The 25,070-nt window shown below is 37.8% G+C and overlaps 1 protein-coding gene across 3 annotated transcripts in view; it reads right to left on the reverse strand.

The window, feature by feature from the left end:
- Nucleotides 1-25,070, reverse strand: part of LOC150091151 (activating signal cointegrator 1 complex subunit 1) — a 256,296-nt gene that overhangs the window by 189,956 nt on the left and 41,270 nt on the right. For 2 of the 3 annotated variants that reach the window (XM_090382261.1, XM_090382253.1), the window contains exons 3-4: nucleotides 9,768-9,876; nucleotides 4,357-4,454 (exon numbers count right to left, since the gene is read on the reverse strand). In XM_090382261.1, coding sequence (XP_090238387.1) covers nucleotides 4,357-4,454; nucleotides 9,768-9,876 — 207 coding nt within the window. The remainder of the gene's footprint in view (nucleotides 1-4,356; nucleotides 4,455-9,767; nucleotides 9,877-25,070) is intronic. The other variant, XM_090382271.1, reaches the window with a different exon arrangement.

Raw genomic sequence — 25,070 nt, forward strand, 5'->3', positions numbered from 1 at the left:
GGTTTAAAAGTGTATGAATTTTGTAAAATGTGTAGTGTCGTGTACCATTGTTCCTCTGGCCATTTAGCCGCTGGGGCCCGAATGGGACCCAACGTTGTCCACACACTGCCCCGTGGAGGTAGACCAGGTACACCAGTAGTATAGTTATTTACTCTGTCAGGTCCTGCCACCTAATTTCCTAAGATTTCAGTGGCTAGAACCTAAAAAAAAAAAAAAACAACAACAAAAAAAACCCACGTTTTATAGGTTGTCAGCCAAAAGGAGTACTAGTTATGCAAATTGATGTTATTAAGCTTTTGGGTGTAGGGCTCAAGCAATTTGGAGAGATCTGGACACTAGTAGTTGTAAGTTAGAGGGAGACTGAAGGCTGGGGAAAAGGCAGAGATAAGGGGTCCACAGAGAAGATGACCCCCAAATTAGTGGAGCAGACCCATGCTCCACCAGAGGGAAGAGGGGCGGCGAGAGGGGGTGGAGACTAGGAGTCACCTCCCCCTCTCACCTGGGGAATGGTGGCAAAGGACCATGCAAGGGAATGTGGCTAGGAAGAGCTAATGGCAGCATCTGAGCTGTGCTGGTGGTTGTGTCACTCCTGGGATGAATCAAGGAAGGAGTTGTGTGGCACTATTCCTGCGGAGGTTTATGGTTGTGGTAAAGTTCATTGCCTGGCAAAAAGGTCTTAGGTAAACTCGGAAAAGGTGTGACAGTGTTGCTCGTGTTCCAGAAGATGGTTTTCTTGATTCTGCGGAAAGTAATGAATCTGTGCAATGAGAATGCATTGGAGATCTTTGAAAAGCAGGCAGTGGTACATAAGGTGGTCCCAGGTTTCCTAGGAGCCACAGTAAACATAGCTGCATCTATGGCAAAAGCCTCAAGCTATGAGAATTATATAAGCGGCAACGTGGTGGTTAGCGATAGTCATTAAACAACCTGCCAACCTTTCTATCATCCATAAATTTAAACAAACCAAAATACCCTCATCAATATCATTAAACCTGCAGTACATGTTGGACAGACAACTTGTGTGATTGAGACCCGCTAATATTTGTAAAATCGGACAAATACTAACTTATTGTAATTTTCTCTTGTAGAGAACTGTGTCCTCATTTTGAATTTAAATAAATGTTTTGAATTTAAACCAAATAAAAATAGAATAATAAATATAATATACAGGATATTAAGAAATATTAAAATTTATAAATATTATATTTTTAAGTCAGGAAATCTCTTACCTGAGATTTTATTCAGGAATAACTGCATCCACGTGAGATGTAACCAGAATAGATGGATATTATTTAAAAGACCTGCTTAAAGATGGACGAACCTTGCAACAGGACAAAGGAATAAGAGCAAGCTTTGACCCTAAATTTGACCCTGCATGGCAAATAATTGGAAGTACAATGGGAGGTAATTACCCGAAGCTTGATGGGGGCTTTTCATTTATACCATCTTCAAAGGGGAAGCGAACACATGTCGAAGATCGTGTATATATAGCACTGGCTAGTTCCATTGCCATATTTCAAAAGCATGGTGGGGGTTTGTTTGTTTGTTTGTTATTTGGTTTTTAGGAGCATTAGCAACTAAGGCCATATTGCTCTGGGGATATGCGGTGGTCATTCCCTGACCTTTCTGCATCCTCTGGATTTGGTGACCACGGGTTCGAACCCTGGTCTAATCAAGGAGCGTGTGCTACGCACTGCTGCCCACTTGGCTACAAAGGCACCACTGCATGGTGGGAGGGATGTTTAAGTAGGCGAAAGGAAGAAAAGGATAGAAAGAATTCTATCCTTCTCTTCCATTGATACTGTTGCACATGGAAGACTGCTGAAAAAATTGGAGCAGTGTGGCATTGGAGGCAAATTGCTGCTATGAATAAAGGGATGGTTGAGTGGAAGAAGACAGAGAGTGGTAATCAATGGACACTGCTCATCGTGGAGTAATGTTATTAGTGGAGTCCCTTGGGGTTCAGCGTTGGGTCCATTGTTGTTTTCTGTATTTATAAATGATACTGATGATGGTATATCAAGCTTAATGTCCACGTTTTCAGACGATATGAAGATTGGCAGGGTTGTTAAGAACACTAATGATAGTACGCTGCTGCAACAGGATCTAGAAAATTTGAGCAGATAGGCTGAGAGGTGGCAAATGAAGTTTAACATTGATAAATGTAAAGTACTACATATGGGAAGCAGTAACCCCAGAGTGACGTATCAACTCTGTGGTACTACACTGAAAGTGGTTGAGAAAAAAGGACCTGGGGGTAATTGTGCAGGCAGATATGAAGTTTCCTGAGCAGTGCAGACGGTCTGCAAGAGCAGCTCATAGTGTCTTGTCAATGATATGCAGGAATTTTTCTAGCAGGGATAAGGCAATGGTCAGGCCACACCTTAAGTACTATACAGGTCTGGAAGCCTCTTTTAAGAAGGATGTAGAGCTATTGGAACGAGTACAGAGAAGGTTGCTCTTATGAAGAAAGGCTTAAGTTTTACAAATTACAGCGTCTGGAGACTAGGCACCTGCAAGGTGATCTGACTGAGGTGTATAAAGCCTGGTTTGAGCATGCTCAATGCTGACGGGATTCTTCTTCTTGCTCAGAATATTCACCTGAGAGAGCATAAATTCAAATTGAGGAAAGACAGATGTCCGGAAGCTTGCCTAGTGAGTAGTTGGTTGGTGAAACAGACTTTTATCTTTTGTTGTGCTAATTGATAGCCTAAATAAATTAAGGCTGAGTTCAACAGGTATTTGGAACGAATGGAGGGGTGAAATGGGAGCAGTTTTTTTTTTTTTTTTTTTGGCTGATGCTGCATAAGCTTGCTTTCTTGCATCATATGCCTCTACTAATGCTAATTCTTTCCTATAAAAGATCTTTAAGCTATTCTAAATCCCGAGATTTTCATATTCCCAAACTATTAGTGAAATACAAGGGGGAAGGGAATTTCCTTCTATCCTTCTCTTCCTTTTGCCTACTTAAACATCCCCCCCCCCCACTCTTTTTAAATACAGTAATGGAACGTGCCGGGGCTATATATATACGGTCTTCGACAGAGGTTTGTTTTCCCTTTGAAGATGGTACAAACGAAAAGCCCCTATTAAGCTTCGGGTAATTATCTCCCAGTATACTTCCAATTATTCGCCATGCATGGATTTAGGGTCAAAGCTTGCTCTTATTCCTTTGTACTGTTGTAAGGTTCTTTCATCTTTAATCAGGTCTTTTAAATAATTTCCATCTATTCTGATACATCTTACTTATATGCAGTTATTCCTGAAAAAAACTCAAAAAAAAAAAAAATTTCCTGACTTAAAATATAATATTTCTAAATTTTAATATTTCTTAATATCCTATATATTATATTTATTATTCTATTTTTATTTGGTTTAAATTCAATTCAAAATGAGGACAACATAGAATTACTACAAGTGAAATTTACAATAAGTGTCTCTACAAATGAAAATTACAATAAGTATCACTATGAGTGAAATTACAATAATTAACATTTGTCCGATTTTACGAATATCGGCTGGTTTTGATTACACAAGTTGTCTGTCCAATGTGTCTAGCAGAGTTTCAAGACAACAGGATTTCCATAATGTTTTTTATACAATGTCAATAACTCTGCAGTAGTGAAGCCCTGTTTTGTAATCAAGTTGGTAGTGGTGAACCTCGTAGGTGACATTCTGAATCAAATTTTTTCTGTATTTTTTCAATTCTGCTTAAAATAACCACATCACAAATATTTCATCTTTTCTTAATGAATTCCAGTACTTACTGTTATGTATCTTTTAGTTTTTTAAAAAATAAACTAAATATTTAAAAAACAGGGTGTGCTTTTTACAACTTTTATTTAAAAAAATTTAAATAATATCTAATATATATATATATATATATATATATTTTTTTTTTTTTTAAATTAAAATAAATAACTATTCATAATAAGCAGAAATATATGCATATGCACACACATTTAACAGTTTTTAAATGGGAAAATGGAAGAGGCTAACATCTCATCTTTATGACAATAACTTTTTTTTTTTAAATTTTCAACAGAATTAATAATTTTTTGTTTTTTTGAAAATAAAAGTAAAAACAGCATTTTTAAGCATATTTCATATATTGATTAAAAACTAAAAAATTACATTATAAGTATTACAATCCTTTCAGAAAAGATAAAATACTGGAATATCGCAAAGCAGAATATAAAAAAAAACAAAAACCTTTTCCATAAATTATAAAGAAAGTTGTCACCTGTCGTGTATAGTGTCCTTGTGTTTATTGGGAGCACTACCAGTGCAGGAATAAAGATAAAAGAATAAGACTCTCATCAATGATAAAAGCTCATAGCACTAGTTTTCTCTTACCAATATCACCATCCTGGCCAACATTTGGTATGCTTATCTTGGTCCTTGTTTCTGCTTCAATTCGTTTCTTAGTTGTACCCTTACTTCCAATGATATAACTAGTATTTGTAAAAATAACAAGGCAAAAAAAATACATTAAAAAAGACAAGAAGAAGAAAAAAAAACTTTCCTCAATTTAAAAAATAATAAAAATAATTTAATAAATAAAATTATTAACTAAATAAATAGATTAAAAATAGATAAAATTCTTTAATTTAAGCCATATATACAGTTGAAAATGAAGAAATTTAGAAACCAGAATTGGGTACCCTGCGAACAGCTGATTTTAATTGGCTGAAATTATGCACAAAAAACTGGCTGGGGAAGGAGACAGCTCTATCATTTTTAGCATTAGTATTGGAAGTAGTTGAGGCATACAATGCAAGAAAGCAAGCTTTTGCAGCATCAGTCAAAAAAAAACCATTTCACTCAATCCATTCACTCCAAATGCCTGTCCAGCTCATCAGCCTTAAATTTATTCAAGCTATCAACTTCCACAACAAGAGATGGAAGTCTGTTCCAGCAATCAACTACCCACTGGCTAAAAGAAAATTTCTGCATAACTATTCTACAACTGTCTTTCCTCAATTTGAATCTATGCCCCCTCGGTTTGATAATCTGAGCAAGAGGAAGAATCTCATCATGAGCTGCTCAAACCATTCAAGGCCCATTACACCTCAATCAGATCACCTTGCAGGTGTCTAGTTTCCAGGAGCTGTAATTTGTAGAACTTAAGCCATTTTTGGTAAAAGCACCTCCTCTGTTCCCGTGACCAATCTTGTTGCCCTTCTTTATACTTGTTCTAGAAACTCTACATCCATCCTAAAATGAGGCCTCCAGACCTGTACACAGTACTCAAGGTGTGGCCTGACCATTGCCTTATACAAAGGGATACCTTTGTATAAGGCACCTCTTCATCCCTGCTAGAAAAATTCCTATATATCATTGACAAGATTCCATGACCTGCCCTAGCAGCCCATCAGCACTACTCAGTGAACTTCATACCTTACTGCACAATTACCCCCAGGTATTTTTCATTCTCCACTTCCCTGAGTGCGGCGCATTATAGCCTTAGTAGCTAATGCGCCAATAAAATCAAAACCAATCCCTAAGTGTAGTACCACACACACACAGTTGGTACATTTCTCTTGGTTATGCTACCAATATGCAATACTTTAGATTAGTCAATGTTAAACTTCAGTTGCCACTTCTCTGCCCATTTGCCCAACTTATCTAGATATTATTGCAGTAGCATACTGTTTTTACAATCATTAACAACCCTTTGAATCATCTGCAAACTTGGATAATAAGCTTGATATACCTTCAATATCATTGATGAATACACAAAACAACAATAGGCCCAGCACTGAACCCTCAGGAACTCCACTAATAACACTACTCCTTGAAGAGCAGTGTCCATTGATTACTACTCTCCCTCTCAACCATCCCTTAATCTGCCAACCTTTGTTCCATATACAAACTTGGACATTAACCTGATATGCCTTCATCAATATCACTGATAAATATAGAAAACTATATAAACATAGAAAGAAAAATATAGAAAAAGCAATATAGAAAATATAGAAAATGGGGCCAACACCAAACCCTGGGGGATGAGTCCCACAGGGTTTGGTGTTGGGCCCATTGAGAATAACTAGTCCATAAAGGGCAGTGTACGTTGATTAGCAATCTCTCTCTTCTCCCACTCAACCATCCCTTTATCCATACCAGCAACTTGTCCTTAATGCCACACTGCTACAATTTGTACAGCAGTCTATTATGTGCAACAATAAACAGCAAAAGCTTTCCTGATATCCAAGTATATGATATCAAAATTATTTTTTGCATCCAGTTCCTTTGCGACCATATTGTAGTACAAAATCAAATTGGTCAGAGAGGAGTTCCCTCTTAACAAATCCATGCTCTGTCTCAACAATAATTATATATAAATATAATATTATTGCAGCTGTTGTTGTTATGTTGTTATTTGGTTTTTAGGAGCATTAGCAACTAAGGCCATATTGCTCGGGGATATGCGGTGGTCATTCCCTGACCTTTCCTCATCCTCCGTATTTGGTGGTGATGGGCTCGAACCCCGGTCTAATCAAGAAGTGTGTGCTACGCACTGCTGCTCCTTCCACACCTGGCTACGGAGGCGCCTATTATTGCAGCCTTGTCTAGATAATCCTTCATTACTTCTTTAACCAGTGATCCCCTCAGTGAATTGGGTATACATTTGCACATCTCCAGCCTGTGGGACACCCCCCTGAATCCAAGGGTGCTATCATAAATATGCCTAAGAGTTGCTTACTTCCTTCACTGCCTCCCTTAATATAACTGGATAGATAACACTTCCCAGGTGCCTTTCTTATGTTTAACTTGAACAATTTCTCTTCCACTTTCCTATCACTTATTAAAAAATTATTTAGCTTCCCGTCAAAGTTTGATAAACTTCTGGTCCACTTCCCTAAGGAAATCGTCATGTGTGAATATAGATGTTAAAATACTCATTCAGTTTGTCAGAAACACTTGAGTAGGATCATCAACAGTCGAACAAACAATATCAAGTGGACCAATTTGATTCATCCTCTTCCTTCTAGACCGTACAAAAGTGAAGAAGCCTTTGCTGTTTTTCTTTACATCCTCTGCCAAAGATTTCTTGTAATCTGCGTTTACTAGCATAACCACCTTTGTGAATTGTTTACAGATTAGCTTATACACCAATGAGCCAAAACATTATGACCAGCTACCTAATATGACGTTGGTCCTCCACGTGCAGCCAAAACAGCTCGTACCTGGCAAGGCATGGACACTACAAGATTTCGAAATGTGTCTTGTGATATCTGCTACCAACACGTAACTAGCAGATCCTTTAACTCCTGTAAGGTCCGTGGTTGAGATGCCGCAGATCGGAGTTGCTGTTCCAACACAAACCACAGATGCTCAATGGGATTCATGTATGGAGCATTTGGAGGTCACAGCAATACCTGGAAGTCTTCCTCATGTTCTGCGAACCAGTCTTGAACAATCCAGGTGGTGTGGCATGGCGCATTATCCTACTGAAAGATGGCACTGCCAGAGGGGAAGACGGCCATCATGAAAGGGTGTACCTGGTCAGCAACGATGTTTAGGTAGGTGGTAGATATCAGAGTGCCCAGCACATGGATGATTGGACCCAGGGTATCTCAGCAGAACATTGCCCAAAGCATGACACTACTGCCACCGGCTTGTTTTCATCCCATGGTGCATCCAGGCGCCCCAGGTAAACGATGCATGTGTACCCGGCTGTCCACATGGTGCAATTGGAAACATGATTCATCGGACAAGATGACCTTCTTCCAATCACTCAAGGTCCAGTTTTGATGCTCGCAGGCCCAATATAGATGCTGTCGCAGTGGTTAGCATGGGCACTCGGAGGGGCCTGCGGCTACACAGCCCTATTTTCAGCAGGGTTCAATGTACTGTGTGTTGTGACACATTACTCCCGTCATCAGCATTCCAATTACCGGCGAGTTGTGCCACAGTCCCCCTTCTGTTGCCACATACTATCCGGGAGAGCCTTTGCTCACCTCTAGCATCAATGAGCCGTGGTTGTCCAACATCTCACTGGCGGTTCGTGGGTTTCCCTCCTCGGACCACTTTCGGTAGGTACTAACAATTGCTGACCATGAGCAACCCACCAGCTGTACCGTTTCGGATATGCTCTGACCCAGTTGTCTGAACATTACAATTTCGCCTTTGTCAAACTTGCTTAAGGTCGTTGCTTTTCCCATCAGAAGAACAAGAGTAACACTGATTAATGGAGCTCAGTATCAGGTGTTTTTTATACCATTTCCTGACCCGCACACGTGCATAGTTCACCTGCAAGTTGCTTCGATTTGCATAACGACTCGCTGGTCATAATGTTTTGTCTCGTCGGTGTATCTACCATAAGCTTCTGTGTTGCCTAATAATTTACACACACCCATGCATTTTTCTTCTCTGCCACAAGTCTCATTAGTTAATCTGACATCCATAAGGCCTAAATTTTGAACAATATTTTTCTTAGTATGAAGCACCTAGTCGCTTCTATGATTATTTTCCTGAATGATTGGTAAATTCATCAATTGGTCCCACTGCACAGAATTTAAAAACTGTGACTAAGGGAAAAGAGAAGGATTTTTATGAAAGCAATAACCATTCAATTTACCCTTGATGGTAGTTACATCTTTAAGTAAATCCTATATCAATACACCATGATCACTGCCACCTAGTGATTCCTTTAACTGCAGATCTAAATATATGAATATTAACTGCTGATAATCAGATCAAGAGTATATACTCTCTCTGGTTGCCTTTCTAACATGCTGCAATAGAGAATGGTCATGCTATAAATCCATAAACGTCTCTTTGGTATGCGAGCGACCAACACACAAGTTTCAGTCAATATCTGGAAAATTAAAATCTCTAGTTATAAGACATTCTGATTTACTAGCCCACTTTATTTCTCTGTACAGTTGTTTGTTGTACGCTTCAGAGTCTCAGGCCTAAAACACACTTATACTCTCATTTTTGCTTTTCCAGTGCTTATGTCATACCAAACTGAGTGAACATTGCACTGGCCACCCATATCAAATGGATGCACTGCCTTAGGTTTTATGTATTTCTTAACTAAGAACATAATGCCTCCTCCTCCTCCTCCTATCCTGTCTGCCCTTTTAATACATATTGTTCTCCCCATATTCAAATTCAAATTCCTTATATCTGTGTGACACCACATTTCTGATATCTCAACAATGTTTGCATTTGAAGTGCTTGACCAGCACTTCAAATTCATCACATTTATTACTATGCTCCTATCATTGGAGCAGCCTGGAAAGCACCTTGCTTTCCAGGCTGCTGCTTGTTGGAATAGAAGCAGTGCAAGAATCACTTTCACCTCTGCCTGCAGCTACTATTAATCTATTAGTCTGTGTATCCCTCTGAAAATGAGGGAGATTATACATGAAATACAGAAATTTTAACACTGTATCACTATCCTTTCGTACTCAGACCACAAACTTTTCAAACCCCCTCTCATACTAAAAATAAATGTATGTTTTTATGAACTAGGACTTTAAAGTGTTTGCCTATAATTACATTTTGTAGTTAGAATTTTTCTCAAATTTGGAATGTACTTATAAGCAAACACTTTCAAGTCCTAATGTTTTTTACACTTTTACAAAATTTTTTGTGCTTTCTGGTTTCTCCAAGACAAAAACAAGTCCATTTTTAAATACAGATTTACAGTATAGACCTTGCAATGTACAGAATTTGGCTTCTAAATCTACAAGGTTTACACTATAATTAGGTTTATTTTAAATAAAATATCTACCTATACAATAATATACTACCTATAAAAGGCACTAGGTACTGTAATAGATGCTTTTAGCCTCCCTCCTTCAATACTTTCTGTTAGGATATCAGTACAAGGCTCATCAAAATAATAAGAATCCCTTATTTCTATAAGTATAAAAAAAAAAAAAAAAAAAAAAAATTGTAATTCTAGTTAACAAAAAATATATTAAAAAACCATGTCTCAATATCCACTTAGCAATATAGGCACATATGAACTTAATTTAATATAAAAAAAATAATAAAATAATAATAATCTATCAGGCCATAAGAAAAATAGACAAATGGCACACAACACAACCATAACAAGGAGACTATTCACACAGATGGAAAAATGGGCGAGGAGGACACAACGTGGTAGACACTACAAAGACTACATAAGATAATGTTCAATGCATGGCTCGCCGGCTGGGCTAGCCAGGTGGGTAAAGTGCCTGCCTGACAAGCCAAATGTCGCGGGTTCGAATCCCGCCTCGGGCTTGGATCAAAGTACTGCAAAAACCTTGGGAGGTGCATTATGGCCACAGAAGCTGATGCGCCAACAACTACCAAAAAAAAAAAAAAAAAAAATGCATGGCTCACAAATGGGAAGCTTTTCCCCAAAACCGAAGGATTCGTGCTTGCCATCCAAGACCAGGTAATCGACACCAGGAACTATAGAAAACCCATCAATGCAAGATACATGGTGACCACTCAAATGGAGTACATTCATAGACATGACCATACAACAGGATAATACAACAGAAGCTGGCAAGGAAATACTAGTCGATCAAAAAAATGTGTACTGTATTAAAAGTATGAATCCCAGGTACTGGGACTGTACTGTAATAATGGAAAAGATGATCCCACACAAAAGACAGGGACATAACCCTCGTTGACTAGAAGGAAAAAGGCTACCTAGTTAATCGACATAATGGTACCAAACACAGCAACCACCAGAAAAACTACGAGACAAGATCAGGAAGTACACAGACCTAAGACAGGACTTCAAAGAGATGTGGCATATGAAACAAGTAATGACCATCCCAATCACTGTGTCAACCACTAACATGGTGCCAAAGACCCTACACAAGAGCTTAGCAGCAATAGGCCTCCCAGAAAACACCTACAAGGAACTCCAGAGAGTCTGAACCCTTAACACCTGTAGGATAGTCAGATAATTCCTTGACGAACAGTAATAATAATAATAGTAATAGGACACAACCAATCACCCGATGCAGTTGATATTCAGTACCTGTCACAGGGCAGAAAAAATCCAATAAAGAAAAAAAAGTTTCAAAAAATAATAATCAATCATAAAAGGAAGTGTATACCGTATTACAAGTACAAACCTCAGGCAATACTAGAGACCCTTAGTAATGGTGGTAATAGTATTTACAACGTACTGCAAGGAAGTCACAGGCTTTTGTTGCACTGGGAAAAAAAAAAAAAAAAAATACCATGTACATAAGAAAATACAAATTATATGCTTCCATCCTCACAGAGGTAACTGTCCAGTTGATCTTTAAATTTATTTAAACTGTCAGCCTCAATTACCTGTGAGGGCAACTTGTTCCAGCAATCAACAACTCATTGGCTAAAAGAAAACTTCCTACAATCTAATCTAAACCCTGTAAATTTATGACCCCTAGTTCTGGAATTCTTATTCATGAATTCCACCTTAATCCATTTTACTAATCCCTCTCAGAGCCTCTTAAGCCTTAATCTGGTCATCTCTGAGGTGTCTGGTTGTCAAGCTCACATAAGCTAAGTCTTTCCTCATACAGTCATCCTTCTATCAATCTCACCATTCAAGTTGCCCATCTTTGGACCCTTTCAAGAAGCTCAATGTCTTTTTTAAGATGACATCTGCATTTTTGAACACAGTATTCCAAATATTGTCTTATAATTGCCTTATACAGGGATTATGACCTCCCTATCTCTACAGGACAATGTTCGATAAATCATTGATAGAACACAATGGGCTTTCCTGGCTACCTGTTTATACTGTTCAGAAAACTTCATATCTGCCTATATCAATAACTCCTAGATCCCTTTCCTCCTCCACTGTTTTTAATTCAACCCCACTAAATGTATGATTTCTTTGGGGGTTGCTATTTCCCAAGTGTAAGACCTTGAATTTAGCAGCATTAAAGCATAGCTGCCACTTCTCTGACCATCTTTGAAGTCTGTTCAAGTCATCCTGAAGGAGCACTGCTTGGGACTGATCATTAATCACTCTACCAGTTTTCACGTCATCTGCAAATTTTGACATCATGCCTCCCTTCGTTGATGTCATTTATGAAAATGAGAAACATCAGTTGTCCGAGAACTGATCCTTGAAGGACCCCACTCCTGACACTACACCAATCTGAAGAATATCCATTAATCACAACCCTCTGCCTTCTGCCATCCACAATCCAGCTTAGAATTTTACCAGCAATCCCAACTTGTTCAAGCTTATACAGTAATCTCTCACAAGAGAGTCAAATGTTTTGCTAAAATCCAAACAAACTATGTCAAAATTGTTGCCTAAATCCAGCTCATAAGTAACTGTGTCAAAATAGTCTACTAAGTTAGTTAAACATGATTTTCCTTTAACAAAGCCATGTTATATGCCCTTCGGAACACCATATCTATCTAAATATCCCTGGACTGCCTCTAAGATTTTCCCTACCATATGAAGTCAGACTAATTGGTCTGTAGTTACAACTTCACTGTTATAACTGCCCTTATATATTGGCATTTCTCCAATCCAAAGGAATCTCTCCCAAGTCCAAAGATCATAATTAATCTCAATGCTTCAATACACTCTCTTGTACTCTCCTTCAAAACTGCAAGGTATATATCATCAACTCTAGGATCACTTATAATTACAACATCACTAATTTCATATGGCTCAGCCTCTTCTCACCATGCAGGCTCTTTCATCAGTAAAGATAGATGCAAAGTACAGCTAAGGTAAAGAAAGCCAACACGAGAACCACGGGAAACTTTTACCGGTCAAAAGTGTTTCCTGGTACCGCAGCTTCTCCCTGCATTCTTGGTAAATAGATGTGTGTTATCGTTAGTGGCAGTAGAAGTCGATAACGATGTATTCATTAGTTTTTTTCTTATTATTAAAAGCAGATTATCGGAGTTCATGAGTGGGCTGAAATTTACTTATGGGTACCCTCCAGACTGTCTCAGTCTTAGGGTGTTTATCCCTCCCCCCTTCCCGCTGTTTTAACCCGATATGAAAACGACTTCTACAGACAGTGTGTGTTATAGGTAGTTGCAGTAGAAGTCATTTTCCTATCAGGTTAAAACAGCATTAAGGGGACTAAACACCCTAAGACTGAGACAGTCTGGAGGATGTACCCGTAAGTAAGTTTTAGCCGTGAAGGCATTATACTCATGAACTCCACTAATCTGCTTTTAATAATGAGAAAAAACTAATTAATACATCGTTATCGACTTCTATTGCCTTCTTAATTAGAAAAACAAATTAATACATCATTATCGACTTCTACTGCCATTACCGATAACACGCACCATCTGTTTACCAAGAATGCAGAGAGAAGCTGTGGTACCGGGAAATGCGTCTGATTGCTAAAAGTTTCCCATGGTTCTCATGTTGGCTTTCTTTACCTTTGCCCAAAGTACCTATTCAATTCATAAGCAACATCTGGATTATATACGACTTTCCCACACCTAGTACACAAGAGTCCAATCTAATTCAATTTCTTCTTCATTGTATTTGCATGCATGCAAAATTCCTTGTCCCCAATTATTTTCTCTTTTAGCCAGTGCTTTCTCATACCCAACCTTGGACTCGACAACTTTATGTGTTACTATTACACATTAACTTGCAGCTGTTGTAGGCTTCAGTACTTTTCATTGCTCTGTAACTGTACCATGCTATCTTTTACTGCTCTATTTGACCAGCCAGATCTACGGTCATCCATTTTGGCATCCTCCACCTGCAATATTTTCTTTTTTCCCCATGGTGAGTTTTCCTCCCTCTTATTCCAATCAATCTGGGGCAGATTAAAATCACCCATAATAAGACATTCATACTTGCTTGCCCATTCCATCTGCATGTAAAGACTCTTGTCATATTCTTTACACTCTTCTGGTCTGTAGATTACTCACACTCTTTCATTATTCCTTTGCTTCCAACTAACACCATACAGAATCTATGCTGGCAGATTTAACTTCAAATTCAGCAAAAAATCTTTTTGTGTTCAGGCTACTTTTAATAAGAAGCATTATCCCTCCACCCCTTCTATTTTCCCTTTCTTTCCTAAATATATTATACATACCTTAGTAGAACTGGTCATCCCCAATTTCCGGGTGGTACCACGTTTCTGTTAGTCCTATTATATAAGCACTGGTTGTCATAACCAGGAGTTCAAATTCATCCATTTTAATGACAATACTCCTACATTACTGTAGACACAGTTGAGACTGAGTAAGCTACAGTTTACTACCCTGACACACCCCTTGAAGTTTATATTTGTATCCTAAGCATTATCTTCCCCCTCATTTTAAACATTGCTACCCTCAGAATATCTTATCAACATTGGCAACTTGCACCATCTGTTTGTGGCAACAAACTGATGGTGAAAGCATTACTTTGACCCATATCATCAGATGAACATGTATCTAAATTACCCCCCCCCTAACTAACAGTTTCTCTGAACCCTTAGGGGATTCCCCCCCCCTCCCAGAGCCTTGCAGATTCTCTCAAGTCTTGAGTTAATCCACAACGCTTTCAACATCCTCCTATCATGTCTGGGCAGAATTTCAGACACATACACATTCTGACCTAACTCATGACATTTTTTCAGCATAGTTTTTCTCCAACAGATGGTCAGGTCATGCGCAATTAATATCATTAATCCTCACACAAATAATAATGCTCTCTTTACCTCCCTTAAAATCTGACCATCTGTTGGTAACATCATCAATTGTTCCTCCTGGTAAACAACCTCTGATTCTGGATCACTTATCTTTATTACAAAAAATGTTACCCATTTCTCTGTCAATAGAATCTCCCAATAAAACTAGATCACCTTCAACCAGAGCCATCTGTACTTGACTATTCTTTTCTGGGACTCGTATCAGGGGTGCATCATGTGGCAGGTCACGAGATACTTGAGCTGACGAGCTCCCAGTTACATTTGTTTCTAGGGCATGCACTTGTTTTTTCAGTAACTCCTTTCTCGTAATGCACCAAGCTGTAATTTGAGATCAGTACACTTCTTACATCTGTTGCAAAGAAAAGAATCATCAGATGATCTAGGTCTGTCTACTACTACACTAGCATTAGAATACATACCACAGGCTATACAAATGATGAATTCATGACTCACACCAGAAATGCCTACAGGCATTTCCATTTGAGTCCTGATGTCTCTGGACTTTGTATTGTAAGTGGATCTTGTAGTAAAATTTTAAATTTTGAAAGATTATGAAATTTAAATTTACAATATATTACAGAATTTATGTTAACAAAATATTGCAGAAATTAAACTTGATAAAACTTTAATCATTAAAGAAGTCAAATTTAAGCTACCGAACGAAAGTTACAAAGTTTCTGCCAAAACATTAATAACAAAGGCTATCTGAATATTAAGCTGTAGTTTTTGAAATACTTTACAAATTATTTATAATAGACAAGGCCATCCTGCACAACACATCAAACATAACCCACATCAACAAGAAGGAACAAGTAATGACCATCCCAATCACCGTGCCACCCACCAGCATGCTGCCAAAGAGCCTCCATAAAACCTAGCAGCAATAGGCCTCCCATAGAACACTTACATGGAACTCGACAAAGCTGCAATCCTCAACACCTGTAAAATAGTAAGAGTTCCTTGACCAACAGTAATAACAATAATAATAGTAACCAGACAACCAACCACTCCATGCACTTGGTACCAGTACCTGTCTTGGGGTGAAAAAAAAAATTCCATAAAGGAAAAAGAGTTGTTGATCACAATAATTATATATATAATTTGTGTCCCTCTATCCATGATGCTCTTTGAACTTGAATAACTCAAAGATTAAACAAGTTTTTGACCTGATTCCTTTTACAATAGGTTTTACTTAGCAGTAAAATTGAAATAAAAAAAAATTCCAAACAATTTCCTGCCCTGACTCCTTTTGCAATAGATTTTGTTTATCAATAAAATTTAAATTTTAAAAAAAATTTTCAGAAATTTTTAAATTCCTGAGAACTGATTTAGTTCCCAGTAAAACTAACCTGCCAATTATTTTGAATAGAAGGCAATTTCTTAGCTTTTGTCATCATAATCAACAAATCTCAGGGTCAGACTTTCAATGAAATTGGCATTTTTGTCCGTGGACAACTTTACTTAGCAGTTTCCAAGTAATCATAATTTTGTGCAATAATTGCAATTTTTTTAAAGGACGATATATTTATACATGTAAAAAAAATTTTTAATTGCATTTTTAGTCATTTCTTTACACGAGTCCATCACACTGAGTTTTGTTCCTTTATGTGGAGTATCTATCTACTCAGGGTGTTTAAAATATTTCCAAGCAGTGCAAATAACTTTCTAATTTCAGGTAGAGCTGTTTTACACATGCAAATTGAGTGTGCATGCCATTAGATAATATAATCAAGTTGTCACTGTGGCAGTTTCTGCTTAAAATGGCATAAGGGGATATATGGCTCTTAACTTTTGTTCCTATGTTCAAGAGTATACCCCCCCCTGCACTGTTAAGGAAAAATTTCCATGTGACTGAAATGAGGTTGTAATTCCAATCAAAGCTATTTTCCATCCAAAAACAGCTTTGATTAACAAATAAAAATCAAATTAAAAATTTCATTTTAAATTTTTAAAGGGTCAATTCCATGACAGTCCCTTTAAAAATTTAGCTGCATTTAAAAATTCAGCCACATTTGCCCATGATTGGTGTATATTCAAGGTTGGTTAAGTGGGGGCATATGCCCCCACTTAACCAAAATTGTGAAACTAAAGAAACAGAATGCAGGAGACATTCTCGAAAAAAACCTAAAAAGCCTGGTCGCCATGGCCCCCTTACAATTACCTAGACCTGGTTGCAATGCCGCCCTTATGTGATACTTGGATACGCCACTTACTGGTGTGACAACAATATCACAACAGATAATTCTGACCAAAAACACAAGAACATACAAAAATTAATAAATTCAGTCCTTTCCTTCAATAAACCGAGTCACAATAAAGTGACTTGGTCAAATAAGCAAACACTGACTCTATTGCTGATGATACCGAGGCAGTGTTTGGTGGGTCGAAAAACTGATAGCTTGGGGGATACAAGGACTAATAGATTAACAGTAGCCGGTGACAAAGTAGAAAGTGATTCTTGCAGTGCTTCTATTGGAATGAGCAGCAGCCTGGAAAACAAGATGCAGGGTATTTCAGAAACTGCTCGGAGTCATTGCAGTACAACTAAACAGATGGGTTGTGTTAGAGTAGCTGGGAATAGGAACAGGTGCATGTATACTTGTATGTACACCAATGCTAGGAGTTTGGCAAATAAATTTGATGAAATTGAGGTATTGCTCAAAACATCAAAGGCAGATATTGTTGGGATATCAGAGACATGGTGCCACACAGATATAAGGAATGCAGAACTGAAATTTGAGGAGTACAGTGTACAGGAAGGATAGACAGGATAGGAAGGGAGGAGGGGTTATGCTATTAGTTAAGAAACACATAAAATGCAAGGAATTGCAGCTAGTTGACATCGCTGGACAGTGCAGTGTAAAGTGATTCTTTGGTGTGACATAAGCACTGGGAGATCAAAATTGAGAGTAGGACTGTGCTATAGGCCTAATGACTCTGATGAGTATAATAAAAAACTACAGGGAAATAGTGGGCCAGTAAATCAGAGAGTCTTATATAATGAGGGATTTTAATTTCCCAGATATTGACTGGAATTTGTGGGATGGTCATTCACACATTAGCAAGGCTTTTGTGGATTTATTGGCTGATTGTTTCCTACATCAGCATGTTCGGGAGGCAACCAGAGGGAGTAATACTCTTGATTTGATTATCAGTAGTGATTCTTCATGCATTAAGAATCTGCAGATAAAGGAACAACTAAGTGGCAGTGATCACAGTGTGCTGAAGTGGGATTTACTCAAAGAGGTAACTACCATCAGGGGTAAAGGGAAGGGTTTTTGCTTTCATAAAGGTGACTATGGTGGTCTGAGACAGTATTTAAATTCTATACAGTGGGACAAACTGATGATGTTACCAACAGCAAATTCAAAATGGGAGCCATTCAAAGAATTAATCTTGGAAGCTACTAGGCTTTACATACCAACTAAGGAATATTGTTCACAGTTTAGGCCTAAATGGATGTGAGATGAACAAATGAGACAGGTAACAGAGAAGAAAAATGCATGGGATACATATAAATTAATGGGTGACATGGAAACCTATGATACATATAAGCTGGGCTGTAACCAAGTCACAAAGGAAGGCAGATTATGAAAAATCTTTGGCAAAGGTTGCAAAGAAAAACAGCAAAGAGTTCTTTACCTATATAAACTCTAGAAGGAAAGGAATTAATCAGATTGGTCCACTGGATATTGTTGGTTTAACTGTTGATGAATCTGCTCAGGTATTTTGCATCTTACATTCACACATGAGAAGTTATTCAGGGAGAGGAATGCCAGAGGTGAATTGAACTCTGGTAGTGAGTTAGAATGATTTTGTAATAACTGAGATGAAAGTGGAGGAGAAATTAAAGATAAACATAAAAAAGGCACCCAGGGTGGATGGGATCTATCCAGTTATATTAAAGGAGGCAGCAAAGAAAGTAAGCAAGCTCTAAGATTACGAGAGCTTCTTGGGACTCAGGGGAGGTACCCGTGGACTGGAGCTGTGCAAATGTGACCCCAATTCACAAAGGAGGATCAAAGGCCAACACAAGCAATTACAGTCCTGTTAGTTTAACTTCTGTTCCAGGAAAATGAATGGAGGAACACTGAACCCTGAGGAACTCCACTAATAACATTAGTCCACATTGAGGAATGTCCATTGATTACCACTCTCTGTCTTCTGCCACTCAACCATCCCTTTATCCATAGCAGCAATTTGCCTTCAATGCCACACTGCTCCAATTTGTGCAACAGTCTTCCATGTGCAACAGTATCAAAGGCCTTTCTAAGATCCAAATATATAATATCAAAGTTATTCCCTGCATCCAGTTCTTTTGTGACTACATCATAGTATCAAATCAAATTGGTCAGGCAAGACCTTCCCTTAACAAAACCATGCTGTGTCTGAGCTATAACTGAATTCTTGTCTAGATGATCCTGCAGTGCTTCTTTAACCAGTGCCTCCATTAATTTTCCTGGAACAGAAGTTAAACTAACAGGTCTATAATTACTTGTGTCAGCCTTTGATCCTCCTTGAATTGGGGTTACATTTGCACATCTCCAGTCTATGGGTACCTCCCCTGAGTCCAAAGAAGTTCTCATAATTATGGCTAAGGGTTTGCTTACTCCTTTGCTGCCTCCTTTAATATAACTGGATAGATCCCATCCACCCTAGGTGCCTTTTTTTATGTTTATCCTCAACAATTTCTCCTCCACTTTCCTCAAGGCAAGTGGAGATAGGCAATGAAGACATTCCATGGCAGACACAATGACCTCCATCAAGATCACATCGATAACATTGATTCCAATGAATGGCTCACAAGGGGGACGCTTTTCACTGAGACTGAAGGATTCATGCTGGCCATCCACGACCAGGTAATCAACACCAGAAACTATAGAAAATACATCGCAAAGGAGCCCGGAATATCAGATGACACATGTCGACAATGCCACATGGCCGCAGAAACGATCCAACACTTCACCGCGGGGTGCAAGGTGATCACACAGACTCAGTACACTCATAGACACGACCAGGTAGCCAGGATAATACATCAGAAGCTAGCGAGGATATACCAGTTGACCAAAGAAAGTCTACCATACTACAAGTACGAATCCCAGGCAGTACCAGAGATTCGAACTCACAGGCTGTACTGGGACTGGGCCATAATAACGGATAAGACCATCCCGCACAACAGCCGGACATAACACTTGTGGACAAGATGGAAAAGGCTACCTACCTGATTGACATAGCGGTGCCCAACACTAGCAATGTCCAAAAAACCCATGAGGAAAAAATTAGGAAGTACATGAACCTGAGACATGAGATCAAGGAGATGTGGCATATGGAAGTAGTATCAACCATCCCAATCATCGTGTCAACCACCAGTATGGTACCAAAGACTCTACATAGCAGCCTAGCAGCAATAGGTCTCCCAGAGAACACCTACAAGGAACTCCAGAAAGTTGCAATCCTGAACACCTGTAGGATAGTCAGAGATTTCCTCGACCGACAGTAACACCAGACATTACAACCACCCTGTGTAATTACATGTAGCAGTACCTGTCACGGAGTGGAATCCCCCAATCAGGGAGAAATAATATAAGAGCAACAACAATAATAATAATAAATAGAATTAGAAAAGGTGAAAATTTAGGAAATCTCTCCAAAGAGTTTAATGTGTAGACTTCAGCAATTTATGACATCAAGAAAAATTCCAATGCTATAACAGCATTTGTGTCGATTGTGAATGGTGAAGGAGGATCTAGCAGTGGTGCTGTGTTGTTCTCGAAGTAATCCTTCAGGTTAACTATCGCTGTTTTCTGTTGTTCTGTCAGGTCTATCAGGCCCCCCTCTTCCCCCTTTCCGAGGTATTGTTATTCTGTCCACTGCTGACTTTGGGTGGTGTTGGCGACTCTTGGTCATCATTGTCCTTGTCTTTGTGTATGTTAGTACTGGAGCCGCATAGGTGTTTATGGCTTTAACTGTGTTCCCTCCATTCAATTTTGCTTTCAGCAAAATTATTATTAGCTATATGGTGCAAGGAAGACTGAGGCTTATGCTGCAACAGCCAAAAAAAAAAAAAAAAAATTGAGTACCCTGAGAGACAGAGAAGTAGGAGGGAATCGCCAAAAAAAAGAGAAGAATGATGATATCCAGCTCAGGACCCTGGGTGTGCCAAGCCCATACTCACCAAATGTGAGCCCCTGGGGTTTTTTGTTGCAATGTTAAAACTACATGTTTTCATTTCATTCACATTTTACTGTAAAAAAATTGAGAAAAATAATAAACCGCACAGTTTCGGGCTGATATCATTCTTACTGAATCTGGAGCTAACCAGATTCGGTAATAATTCGCTAACCTAATCTGAAATTCACTCATGGTTTCCGAGAAAACCCAGTAGTCTCTGTGATATTTTTCTAAAGCTCGTTTCTGAAGGTCACATAGAATTCCAGAGGTTACAACCAAAAAACAATAAAACCAATTTGCAGTTTTCAGTTTATTGGGCTTTTCTGTTTGTACAACCTGTATAAATGTGTAGTAAACTCAATCTTTCGCTTATTAGAATCAAAATTCCATTTGCATACGTGATCACTATAACTGGCGCTTACTGTACTACCATTAATAAAAAAAAGAAAGATCAGCCTTTCAAATTATTCCGAATAACTGACATTCTACTGTAATGATGCTCATCACTCAGGAACTGGCACATTACAGCTTTAGTTGTTGATATGCCAAAGAAAAACTCAAATCAAAGCCCTATCACGTAAGTATAAGGCCCGGTGCAACTGCACCTGTTGCACATGCCCAAAGTTGGTTTTAATGAGAAATCTCTGGCTAAGAGAGTGAAGAATAGGGACAAGGAATTTATCAAATGTGATAAATTCCTTGTCACATATGTGTAAACTTCTTTTTCACATATGTTAAAAATTAAAGAAGAATGAATCAGATTGGACACTTGCACAACAAACATGGGAAAGCCTGAGAAAATTCAGCTGACGAATGGGTACTTTATATAGATCTTTACAAAAAAACCATCATGATGGGGAGGAACTGAAATGAAATTAGAGATATTGCAATTACAGATAACAGTTTATTAGAAAAACTTACAAGGTAGATAAGGCTCCTTACAGTTGACAGCATATATGCAATAATATTCAGAGAGAGAGAGAGAGAGAGAGAGAGGCACTGAGCCAATAAAGCTATCTATGATGCATGTCTTTGGACTAAAGACAAATTTCTTTAGATTAGAGAAGTGTTAATATATATATAAGGCCAGTTCTAAGACAAAGGGGGGAAACTAAAGACCAGTTCAGACTGGCTTCAGTGGGAAAATCATGGAACCAACAAAAATGATATCCTGAAGGAAATAGAGCATAGCTTTATAAAGAGAAAATCGAGTTTAACCCATTAGCTGCCATGCTCCATGCAATTTATAATCATATATACAGTACCGTGAAACTTAAAAATTTAAACATCTCTTAGAATAAATCATTTAAATTTTAGTATTTCTCCAGTATGGCATTCATTCACTATTGCTCTCTACATCAATTATTTTTTAATTGGAAAAGTTCACCCATTCATCAAAACACCGGTTTGCTATGGTAACTTTCTATAGAGTTTTGATTTACTTTTTTTTCACCCATTTTGTTACCCAAATCTTATTATCCAAAAAAATTGACTGCATGATAGTCAATTTTTTTGGATAACAAGACTGTTATTCAAAATGATGTTTTTCACTCTTATTATACAATATAATGTCAGAATTAAGAATAAAAATTTAAGTTGCCTGTTTTAAACTATTTCTTGCCTTGTTTTTTTCTTAATCTAAAAAAAATAAAATTATTTAAAAAAAATAAAATTTTTTTTTAAAATTTAATTGATAAAGTAAAGGCTGTTGGTTGTTTGTTATTTTAGGAGCATTAGCAACTAAGGCCATATTGCTCCGAGGATATGTGGTGGTCATTCTCTGACCTTTCCGCATCCTCTGTATTTGGTGGTCACGGGCTCGAACCCCGGTCTAATTAAGAAGCGTGTGCTATGCACTGCTGCTCCTGGCTACGGAGGCGCCGAAGTAAAGGCACCACATTGCTACTGTTATTATCACACTATTTAGACCGGTGTTTCCCAACCTTTTTTTTACCATGCCCCACCTTTCTAAAATTCTAAAAGTCTTTCTAAAATTCTGATGCCCCCTATGTAACGTTGGGAAACACTGATATACATATTTTTTATATTCAAAAATTGAATTATTCCCTAAATGAAGCCTAATTACAACTTGTTCAGGACACGAGACAGGTTTTAGGAAGAAATCATTAGGAAATTATTAAGAAAAAAATAGTAAGTAAATTTTCAAAACATATAATAGATATTGTGATATCCAGACGATTTCTTTTCTTTAGTAACAAATCATTTATGGCACTAAATCCACATTCAGCTAAATATGAAGATGGAAACGGTAACAATAGCTCTCTTGCAAAGTTGGTTGAATTTGGGTATTTAATTTCTGTTTCTTCACAAAGCCATGCCATCGCTTCTTTTATATTGAATAAAGTTTTAACTGACTCATCATTTTGCATTTCTGAGAATTCTTCTTGGTACTGCATTTACATCAGACAAATCCACTAACATTGGTTGCATCATCCAGGTTGGAAAATCAATTTGTTTTAAATCAAAAAACCTTTCTTTTAAATCATCGAACAGAATTTTCAGATGATCAACAATAACAAAATACAGTGGTATCAGTCACTTCACATTTTTGCAGACAACGAAACTGTTCAAACATTTTTTAAAAATATATTTTTGACATAATTTAATAAATGTAATGAAACCAAATGTCTTCGCTTTTGCATCGACGAGAGTTTTATTTGTTCCTTGAAGTTGTTTATTTAATATATTTAGTTTTTCAAAGATATCGGCTAAATAACTCACAAATGCTTTACCATCGACTGTTAACAGATGCATCATTTTAGGTTTGTCACTTAAAAAGTCACTAATAGTATCAAATAGTTCCATAAATCTTTTCAAGCAGTTCCCTTTCGAGAGCCACCTTACTTCAGTGTGAAGTAAAAGTCTTACATAGTCTTCATTTTGTTCTTCACAAAAAAGCTTGTAGAGACACAAGTTTTCCCTATGAATAACACAATGCACAAGAAGCATTTCTGGATTCTCATCTTTCATCAATTTTAAGCAGCCATTTTTCTTGCCCATCATATTAGGAGCACCATCTGCAGCGCAAGATGTTATATTTTTCATTGATAAATTATTGTCATCTAAGTAATTTTTTAGCTTATTATATATATCTTTGGAGGTAGTGGTGCTCTCTAATGATTTACAGAATAACATTTCTTCAGCAAAATTACCTTTATCAATATATCTCACATAAGTTATCAGTACGGCTTCACTGTCTCTCAAAGTTGATTCATCCATTTGCACTGAGAATTTTCTTGTTTTCAGTTTTCCAACAAGTTGTATTTCAATATCTTCACTCATTTCATCTATTCTTCCGCTAACAGTATTGTTATTGAGTGGCATAGCTTTCACGTCTTTGTCATCTTTTTCCAGAACTGTTTTAAGAAATGCTGATATTGATGGTTTGATTAAATTCTCTCCTATAGTATGATTTTTCCCAGATTTAGCAATGAGTAAAGAAATTTCATAACTAGCCTCAAGAGTACGATTGACAGTTGCAGTAGGAGCAATAAACAGAGACTTTACCAACAATTCTTCTTTTGTACAAGTTAAGTCATAGTAGGCGGTTGTTTTAAACTCTAGACGAGCAATTTTTGAATTGCCCCCCTGAACAATCAAATTTCTCCCATGTGGGGCGTGGGACCCACGTTGGGAAACACAGATTTAGACTGTCACTCATAAACAGGACATAGGAATAAATTTCAACACTTTTCATTTGGATTTTAACAAGACATCAGACTGAATCCTGTATAAGAGGTTATTGTATAAGCTAGAGCATTAGCATTAGAAGAGGCATACAATGCAAGAAAGAAAGCTTATGCAGCATCAGCCAAAAAAAAAAGTTCCGATTTCACCCCCCCATTCATTCCAAATACCTGTCCAGCTCAGGCTTAAATTTATTTAGGCTATCAACTTCCACAAAAAAAAAGATGGAAGTCTGCTCCATCAATCAACTACCCGCTGGCTAAAGGCAAACTTCCGCATATCTATCATACAATTGTCTTTCCTCAATTTGAATTTATGCCCTCTCAGGTGATTATTCTGGACAAGAGGAAGAATCCCATCAGCATTGAGCATGACCAAACTAGTCAAGGCTTAATACACCTCAATCAGATCACCTCGCAGGTGCCTAGTCTCCAAACACTGTAATCTGCAAAACTTGCCTTTCTTCGTAAGAGCAATCCTTTGTTCCATTCACTAATCTTGTTGCTCTTCTCTGTACTTGTTGAAAAAGCTCTACATCAT

The sequence above is a fragment of the Mastigoproctus giganteus genome, chromosome 1 (genome assembly GCF_048544385.1).
Source record: "Mastigoproctus giganteus isolate SK-2022 chromosome 1, ASM4854438v1, whole genome shotgun sequence".
In the NCBI taxonomy this organism is placed as follows: Eukaryota; Metazoa; Arthropoda; class Arachnida; order Uropygi; family Thelyphonidae; genus Mastigoproctus; species Mastigoproctus giganteus.